At 35.3% G+C, this 10590-nt stretch overlaps 1 protein-coding gene across 1 annotated transcript; it reads right to left on the bottom strand.

The window, feature by feature from the left end:
• Positions 1-8468: 8468 nt before the first annotated feature.
• LOC128163168 (fibropellin-3-like) lies at positions 8469-10389 on the bottom strand. Its single transcript, XM_052826700.1, has 5 exons — positions 10281-10389; positions 9970-10083; positions 9594-9707; positions 8890-9003; positions 8469-8626 (listed from the first exon to the last, which is right to left on the bottom strand). Coding segments are annotated over exons 2-5 (387 nt in total). The 5' UTR covers positions 9971-10083; positions 10281-10389.
• Between the last annotated feature and the right edge of the window lie 201 nt (positions 10390-10590).

Genomic DNA, 10590 nt, shown 5'->3' with positions numbered 1-10590 from the left:
ATCCGTTGTTTTGACAGGGACCTTGGGAGCACTCGTCAATATCTGCAATTTCATGAACAAAATTTATTATTCAAAGGCATAAAACCAACCTTTTGGGTCTTCACGGATCTCATAGAACACCTGTGTCTTCAATGGTTATCGATATCATGATATATTAAGCAAACACTTGAGGAATTATCAGTTTTGTACTTTTTTTCATTCCCACACACAAAAATGGTGTGCGTAATCATAGCGCTTACTGTTTTCACAATTTGTCCCATTGAATCCTGCAATACAAACACATTGGTAGTCGTTGACCAGGTCTGTACAGGTTCCATTGTTTTGACAAGGTTCTGCTTGGCAGTCATCGATATCTAAAATCAATTTCAAATACAACCTCACTGAAAACAGCAAAGAATGTACACAATTCCCAGGATTGATCATGGATATACAAATGTTGCAGTATATTTTGAACATTGTCAATATCTTTTAAAGTCAATTGGAAAAAGGTTATCAACTGACAAACCTTAATCACCTAACAAATGATTTGATCAATGTAAAACTGAAGATTTCAATCTCATCCTTGCATTTTGTACTGTTGGATCTGATATACAAATACCGCATTATCAGAACTTACCGTTTTCACAGTTTGTCCCATTAAATCCAGGAACACAATCGCAGTGGTAGTCGTTGACCAGGTCTGTACAGGTTCCGTTGTTTTGACAGGGATCCGGTGAGCAGTCATCAATATCTGCAATTTCAAGAACGAAATCTTTGAACAGAAATAAATCTTATAATTTGATCTTCCACTATTTCTCATATTGTGATGCTTATCAAAGATATAACACGAATCTTCTCAAATGGGCGACTATGAGTAGCAAAGATGAATTCATTAGAAAAAAATAGACCGCGTTTCAATATAAAGAAAGAACACAAACTAAATAGATCAGTATGAATAGACTATACGTTCATAAGGTTTGACCTATCATTCTTGACAATTCGAGCAATTTGTTCCATCAAACCCGTTTATGCAATTACATTCATAATCATTAATCAGATCTTTACAAGGTCCTCTGTTTTGACATGACTGTGTTTTACACTCGACGATATATGACAGGATGCCGTTAACGGAATCTACTCACTCAAGCTAAAAAATACAAATGCCACATCTTCCATACCTCGTTTTGAAAATCTTCTCACCAACCAAAGCCAGCATTCAAAATTTTAAACGGACCAAAATGAAGAACAAGGTACATACAAAAACTGACTCAAACTTAAGTGCCCTTTCATCTTCAACAAATACAATGTACATGTACTGAGTATAGGATTAGCTGTACGTACTATTTTCACAATTTGTTCCATTAAATCCAGAAACGCAGTCGCACTGGTAGTCATTCACAAAGTCTGTACAAGTCCCGTTGTTTAGACAAATACCTGGCAAGCACTCATTGATCACTGCAATTCCGAATAAGAGTTTACCGTTTACTTTTGATAACACAGTCTCAAAATCTTGATATCTCAACCTAAATTATGTACATCTTCGAAACCTAATGTGTCAGAAAGACAAACGAAATCATTCGCTCCCACACTAAAATAAATACTTTTGTGGACGGCCGAAGAAAACATCAACAAGCAACTACATACGAGCTCGTTCAAATGGATTATTATAGTGTTTCATTTCAAGCAAATAAAGCATATGTAGTGCATATGTACGTACTGTTTTCACAATTTGTTCCGTTGAATCCAGGAACACAATCGCAATAGTAGTCGTTGACCAGGTCTGTACAAGATCCGTTGTTTTGACAGGGACCTTGGGAACACTCGTCAATATCTGCAATTTCATGAACAAAATTTATTATTCAAAGGCATAAAACCAAACGTTTGGGTCTTCACGGATCTTATAGAACACCTGTGTCTTCAATGGTTATCGATATCATGATATATTAAGCAAACACTTGAGGAATTATCAGTTTTGTACTTTTTTTTATTCCCACACACAAAAATGGAGTGCGTAATCATAGCGCTTACTGTTTTCACAATTTGTCCCATTGAATCCTGCAATACAAACACATTGGTAGTCGTTGACCAGGTCTGTACAGGTTCCATTGTTTTGACAAGGTTCTGCTTGGCAGTCATCGATATCTAAAATCAATTTCAAATACAACCTCACTGAAAACAGCAAAGAATGTACACAATTCCCAGGATTGATCATGGATATACAAATGTTGCAGTATATTTTGAACATTGTCAATATCTTTTAAAGTCAATTGGAAAAAGGTTATCAACTGACAAACCTTAATCACCTAACAAATGATTTGATCAATGTAAAACTGAAGATTTCAATCTCATCCTTGCATTTTGTACTGTTGGATCTGATACAAATACCGCATTATCAGAACTTACCGTTTTCACAGTTTGTCCCATTAAATCCAGGAACACAATCGCAGTGGTAGTCGTTGACCAGGTCTGTACAGGTTCCGTTGTTTTGACAGGGATCCGGTGAGCAGTCATCAATATCTGCAATTTCAAGAACGAAATCTTTGAACAGAAATAAATCTTATAATTTGATCTTCCACTATTTCTCATATTGTGATGCTTATCAAAGATATAACACGAATCTTCTCAAATGGGCGACTAAGAGTAGCAAAGATGAATTCATTAGAAAAAAATAGACCGCGTTTCAATATAAAGAAAGAACACAAACTAAATAGATCAGTATGAATAGACTATACGTTCATAAGGTTTGACCTATCATTCTTGACAATTTGAGCAATTTGTTCCATCAAACCCGTTTATGCAATTACATTCATAATCATTAATCAGATCTTTACAAGGTCCTCTGTTTTGACATGACTGTGTTTTACACTCGACGATATATGACAGGATGCCGTTAACGGAATCTACTCACTCAAGCTAAAAAATACAAATGCCACATCTTCCATACCTCGTTTTGAAAATCTTCTCACCAACCAAAGCCAGCATTCAAAATTTTAAACGGACCAAAATGAAGAACAAGGTACATACAAAAACTGACTCAAACTTAAGTGCCCTTTCATCTTCAACAAATACAATGTACATGTACTGAGTATAGGATTAGCTGTACGTACTATTTTCACAATTTGTTCCATTAAATCCAGAAACGCAGTCGCACTGGTAGTCATTCACAAGGTCTGTACAAGTTCCGTTGTTTAGACAAATACCTGGCAAGCACTCATTGATCACTGCAATTCCGAATAAGAGTTTACCGTTTACTTTTGATACCACAGTCTCAAAATCTTGATATCTCAACCTAAATTATGTACATCTTCGAAACCTAATGTGTCAGAAAGACAAACGAAATCATTCGCTCCCACACTAAAATAAATACTTTTGTGGACGGCCGAAGAAAACATCAACAAGCAACTACATACGAGCTCGTTCAAATGGATTATTATAGTGTTTCATTTCAAGCAAATAAAGCATATGTAGTGCATATGTACGTACTGTTTTCACAATTTGTTCCGTTGAATCCAGGAACACAATCGCAATAGTAGTCGTTGACCAGGTCTGTACAAGATCCGTTGTTTTGACAGGGACCTTGGGAACACTCGTCAATATCTGCAATTTCATGAACAAAATTTATTATTCAAAGGCATAAAACCAAACGTTTGGGTCTTCACGGATCTCATAGAACACCTGTGTCTTCAATGGTTATCGATATCATGATATATTAAGCAAACACTTGAGGAATTATCAGTTTTGTACTTTTTTTTATTCCCACACACAAAAATGGAGTGCGTAATCATAGCGCTTACTGTTTTCACAATTTGTCCCATTGAATCCTGCAATACAAACACATTGGTAGTCGTTGACCAGGTCTGTACAGGTTCCATTGTTTTGACAAGGTTCTGCTTGGCAGTCATCGATATCTAAAATCAATTTCAAATACAACCTCACTGAAAACAGCAAAGAATGTACACAATTCCCAGGATTGATCATGGATATACAAATGTTGCAGTATATTTTGAACATTGTCAATATCTTTTAAAGTCAATTGGAAAAAGGTTATCAACTGACAAACCTTAATCACCTAACAAATGATTTGATCAATGTAAAACTGAAGATTTCAATCTCATCCTTGCATTTTGTACTGTTGGATCTGATACAAATACCGCATTATCAGAACTTACCGTTTTCACAGTTTGTCCCATTAAATCCAGGAACACAATCGCAGTGGTAGTCGTTGACCAGGTCTGTACAGGTTCCGTTGTTTTGACAGGGATCCGGTGAGCAGTCATCAATATCTGCAATTTCAAGAACGAAATCTTTGAACAGAAATAAATCTTATAATTTGATCTTCCACTATTTCTCATATTGTGATGCTTATCAAAGATATAACACGAATCTTCTCAAATGGGCGACTATGAGTAGCAAAGATGAATTCATTAGAAAAAAATAGACCGCGTTTCAATATAAAGAAAGAACACAAACTAAATAGATCAGTATGAATAGACTATACGTTCATAAGGTTTGACCTATCATTCTTGACAATTCGAGCAATTTGTTCCATCAAACCCGTTTATGCAATTACATTCATAATCATTAATCAGATCTTTACAAGGTCCTCTGTTTTGACATGACTGTGTTTTACACTCGACGATATATGACAGGATGCCGTTAACGGAATCTACTCACTCAAGCTAAAAAATACAAATGTCACATCTTCCATACCTCGTTTTGAAAATCTTCTCACCAACCAAAGCCAGCATTCAAAATTTTAAACGGACCAAAATGAAGAACAAGGTACATACAAAAACTGACTCAAACTTAAGTGCCCTTTCATCTTCAACAAATACAATGTACATGTACTGAGTATAGGATTAGCTGTACGTACTATTTTCACAATTTGTTCCATTAAATCCAGAAACGCAGTCGCACTGGTAGTCATTCACAAAGTCTGTACAAGTCCCGTTGTTTAGACAAATACCTGGCAAGCACTCATTGATCACTGCAATTCCGAATAAGAGTTTACCGTTTACTTTTGATAACACAGTCTCAAAATCTTGATATCTCAACCTAAATTATGTACATCTTCGAAACCTAATGTGTCAGAAAGACAAACGAAATCATTCGCTCCCACACTAAAATAAATACTTTTGTGGACGGCCGAAGAAAACATCAACAAGCAACTACATACGAGCTCGTTCAAATGGATTATTATAGTGTTTCATTTCAAGCAAATAAAGCATATGTAGTGCATATGTACGTACTGTTTTCACAATTTGTTCCGTTGAATCCAGGAACACAATCGCAATAGTAGTCGTTGACCAGGTCTGTACAAGATCCGTTGTTTTGACAGGGACCTTGGGAACACTCGTCAATATCTGCAATTTCATGAACAAAATTTATTATTCAAAGGCATAAAACCAAACGTTTGGGTCTTCACGGATCTCATAGAACACCTGTGTCTTCAATGGTTATCGATATCATGATATATTAAGCAAACACTTGAGGAATTATCAGTTTTGTACTTTTTTTTATTCCCACACACAAAAATGGAGTGCGTAATCATAGCGCTTACTGTTTTCACAATTTGTCCCATTGAATCCTGCAATACAAACACATTGGTAGTCGTTGACCAGGTCTGTACAGGTTCCATTGTTTTGACAAGGTTCTGCTTGGCAGTCATCGATATCTAAAATCAATTTCAAATACAACCTCACTGAAAACAGCAAAGAATGTACACAATTCCCAGGATTGATCATGGATATACAAATGTTGCAGTATATTTTGAACATTGTCAATATCTTTTAAAGTCAATTGGAAAAAGGTTATCAACTGACAAACCTTAATCACCTAACAAATGATTTGATCAATGTAAAACTGAAGATTTCAATCTCATCCTTGCATTTTGTACTGTTGGATCTGATACAAATACCGCATTATCAGAACTTACCGTTTTCACAGTTTGTCCCATTAAATCCAGGAACACAATCGCAGTGGTAGTCGTTGACCAGGTCTGTACAGGTTCCGTTGTTTTGACAGGGATCCGGTGAGCAGTCATCAATATCTGCAATTTCAAGAACGAAATCTTTGAACAGAAATAAATCTTATAATTTGATCTTCCACTATTTCTCATATTGTGATGCTTATCAAAGATATAACACGAATCTTCTCAAATGGGCGACTAAGAGTAGCAAAGATGAATTCATTAGAAAAAAATAGACCGCGTTTCAATATAAAGAAAGAACACAAACTAAATAGATCAGTATGAATAGACTATACGTTCATAAGGTTTGACCTATCATTCTTGACAATTTGAGCAATTTGTTCCATCAAACCCGTCTATGCAATTACATTCATAATCATTAAGCAGATCTTTACAAGGTCCTCTGTTTTGACATGACTGTGTTTTACACTCGACGATATATGACAGGATGCCGTTAACGGAATCTACTCACTCAAGCTAAAAAATACAAATGCCACATCTTCCATACCTCGTTTTGAAAATCTTCTCACCAACCAAAGCCAGCATTCAAAATTTTAAACGGACCAAAATGAAGAACAAGGTACATACAAAAACTGACTCAAACTTAAGTGCCCTTTCATCTTCAACAAATACAATGTACATGTACTGAGTATAGGATTAGCTGTACGTACTATTTTCACAATTTGTTCCATTAAATCCAGAAACGCAGTCGCACTGGTAGTCATTCACAAGGTCTGTACAAGTTCCGTTGTTTAGACAAATACCTGGCAAGCACTCATTGATCACTGCAATTCCGAATAAGAGTTTACCGTTTACTTTTGATAACACAGTCTCAAAATCTTGATATCTCAACCTAAATTATGTACATCTTCGAAACCTAATGTGTCAGAAAGACAAACGAAATCATTCGCTCCCACACTAAAATAAATACTTTTGTGGACGGCCGAAGAAAACATCAACAAGCAACTACATACGAGCTCGTTCAAATGGATTATTATAGTGTTTCATTTCAAGCAAATAAAGCATATGTAGTGCATATGTACGTACTGTTTTCACAATTTGTTCCGTTGAATCCAGGAACACAATCGCAATAGTAGTCGTTGACCAGGTCTGTACAAGATCCGTTGTTTTGACAGGGACCTTGGGAACACTCGTCAATATCTGCAATTTCATGAACAAAATTTATTATTCAAAGGCATAAAACCAAACGTTTGGGTCTTCACGGATCTCATAGAACACCTGTGTCTTCAATGGTTATCGATATCATGATACAGTGGTAGCAACGTTATTGTTGACAAACGACACGCACGATTCTGATACACGAACGATCACGCACGATACACGAACGATCACGCACGATACACGGACGATCACTAACTTACTGAATCTTCACGATACACGAACAAAAACGATAAAACACGCAACCAAACGATTCTACACCATTAAACACGCAAAATCAAAATTATTTTTTAAGATTTGAATTAAGGAAACGTATTACTTTAATTTGTATTGCTTTATGTTTGTGTGTTATTGAAAAGCAGCATGTACTTTAGGCATGCACTGTTTTGTATTTTACGAGTTAACACTTTTACACATCCATTCACAAATATAAAGGATTCACACACAAATTGATTTTTTTGTCTCCATAACGAATAACGTCTATCATAAGTTAAAGAAAATTATGTGTAATAGAAATGAAGATAATGCATAAACCACACGAAATTATTGACATACATCTACGAGTTGAGTGTTTATGTAATTTAATTCTCTTACGTACGATTAAATTATGCGGGATACAGGTAAATTTGTTACCTTGTTCCATAGAATTTCGATATTTCACATCCAATATTTTCATAATTTACAGTACATAATTGATTTATTTCTATTTATTCTAAATTTTAAAGCGTCTAAACAATTTTTTATACAGTCTACTAAATAATAATGCGTACTATATTCTCATTTGAAAAAAAAAACACGATGGGTATAATCGTTTAGTTTAAAACGGGGAATGGGTAAGCTTGGCCGCTTTCATTCAACGTGTCGCTTTTGCTAATATGATTGAAATTATTTGTCAAGACACAATTGATGCTTGATATAGGCTGATTATAAAATTAAGCAAAACTAACTCGACCGAACAAAGGATTGAATGAGCTATGGAAATAAAAAAAATGTATTTAACGAAGAAAGAGAGAATGAATGTTAACAACTGTCAATGTACTTATATAAAAAAAAGTCTTAAATTAACATTGTTTTACAAAAAAAACTACTTGTCTTTGAATTTAGAATAAATCCTGGCATTCCGTAAAGAAAGTTACAAAACGAAAAAAACGCACGATCACGCACGAACACGCACGGTAATAAACGCAAACCATTTTTCCTGATACACGCACGATCCCGCACGTTACACGAACGATCACCCACGTTACACGAACTATTAAACACGATTGGCTTGTCAACAATAACGTTGTTACCACTGTATATTAAGCAAACACTTGAGGAATTATCAGTTTTGTACTTTTTTTCATTCCCACACACAAAAATGGTGTACGTAATCATAGCGCTTACTGTTTTCACAATTTGTCCCATTGAATCCTGCAATACAAACACATTGGTAGTCGTTGACCAGGTCTGTACAGGTTCCATTGTTTTGACAAGGTTCTGCTTGGCAGTCATCGATATCTAAAATCAATTTCAAATACAACCTCACTGAAAACAGCAAAGAATGTACACAATTCCCAGGATTGATCATGGATATACAAATGTTGCAGTATATTTTGAACATTGTCAATATCTTTTAAAGTCAATTGGAAAAAGGTTATCAACTGACAAACCTTAATCACCTAACAAATGATTTGATCAATGTAAAACTGAAGATTTCAATCTCATCCTTGCATTTTGTACTGTTGGATCTGATATACAAATACCGCATTATCAGAACTTACCGTTTTCACAGTTTGTCCCATTAAATCCAGGAACACAATCGCAGTGGTAGTCGTTGACCAGGTCTGTACAGGTTCCGTTGTTTTGACAGGGATCCGGTGAGCAGTCATCAATATCTGCAATTTCAAGAACGAAATCTTTGAACAGAAATAAATCTTATAATTTGATCTTCCACTATTTCTCAAATTGTGATGCTTATCAAAGATATAACACGAATCTTCTCAAATGGGCGACTATGAGTAGCAAAGATGAATTCATTAGAAAAAAATAGACCGCGTTTCAATATAAAGAAAGAACACAAACTAAATAGATCAGTATGAATAGACTATACGTTCATAAGGTTTGACCTATCATTCTTGACAATTTGAGCAATTTGTTCCATCAAACCCGTTTATGCAATTACATTCATAATCATTAATCAGATCTTTACAAGGTCCTCTCTTTTGACATGACTGTGTTTTACACTCGACGATATATGACAGGATGCCGTTAACGGAATCTACTCACTCAAGCTAAAAAATACAAATGCCACATCTTCCATACCTCGTTTTGAAAATCTTCTCACCAACCAAAGCCAGCATTCAAAATTTTAAACGGACCAAAATGAAGAACAAGGTACATACAAAAACTGACTCAAACTTAAGTGCCCTTTCATCTTCAACAAATACAATGTACATGTACTGAGTATAGGATTAGCTGTACGTACTATTTTCACAATTTGTTCCATTAAATCCAGAAACGCAGTCGCACTGGTAGTCATTCACAAGGTCTGTACAAGTCCCGTTGTTTAGACAAATACCTGGCAAGCACTCATTGATCACTGCAATTCCGAATAAGAGTTTACCGTTTACTTTTGATAACACAGTCTCAAAATCTTGATATCTCAACCTAAATTATGTACATCTTCGAAACCTAATGTGTCAGAAAGACAAACGAAATCATTCGCTCCCACACTAAAATAAATACTTTTGTGGACGGCCGAAGAAAACATCAACAAGCAACTACATACGAGCTCGTTCAAATGGATTATTATAGTGTTTCATTTCAAGCAAATAAAGCATATGTAGTGCATATGTACGTACTGTTTTCACAATTTGTTCCGTTGAATCCAGGAACACAATCGCAATAGTAGTCGTTGACCAGGTCTGTACAAGATCCGTTGTTTTGACAGGGACCTTGGGAACACTCGTCAATATCTGCAATTTCATGAACAAAATTTATTATTCAAAGGCATAAAACCAAACGTTTGGGTCTTCACGGATCTCATAGAACACCTGTGTCTTCAATGGTTATCGATATCATGATATATTAAGCAAACACTTGAGGAATTATCAGTTTTGTACTTTTTTTCATTCCCACACACAAAAATGGTGTGCGTAATCATAGCGCTTACTGTTTTCACAATTTGTCCCATTGAATCCTGCAATACAAACACATTGGTAGTCGTTGACCAGGTCTGTACAGGTTCCATTGTTTTGACAAGGTTCTGCTTGGCAGTCATCGATATCTAAAATCAATTTCAAATACAACCTCACTGAAAACAGCAAAGAATGTACACAATTCCCAGGATTGATCATGGATATACAAATGTTGCAGTATATTTTGAACATTGTCAATATCTTTTAAAGTCAATTGGAAAAAGGTTATCAACTGACAAACCTTAATCACCTAACAAATGATTTGATCAATGTAAAACTGAAGAT

This window comes from Crassostrea angulata, chromosome 9 (genome assembly GCF_025612915.1).
Source record: "Crassostrea angulata isolate pt1a10 chromosome 9, ASM2561291v2, whole genome shotgun sequence".
Classification (NCBI taxonomy): Eukaryota; Metazoa; Mollusca; class Bivalvia; order Ostreida; family Ostreidae; genus Magallana; species Magallana angulata.
Note: the sequence above shows the minus strand (reverse complement) of the source record. Positions and strands in the feature narration are given on the sequence as shown.

Coding starts and splice junctions, on each gene's coding strand:
- LOC128163168 (XM_052826700.1), bottom strand. Junction 9,004..9,593: donor TGGAACAAATTGTGAAAATA/GTACGTACAGCT, acceptor TTGAAATTGCAG/ATATTGATGACTGCTCACCG. Junction 8,627..8,889: donor TGGGACAAACTGTGAAAACG/GTAAGTTCTGAT, acceptor AATTGATTTTAG/ATATCGATGACTGCCAAGCA.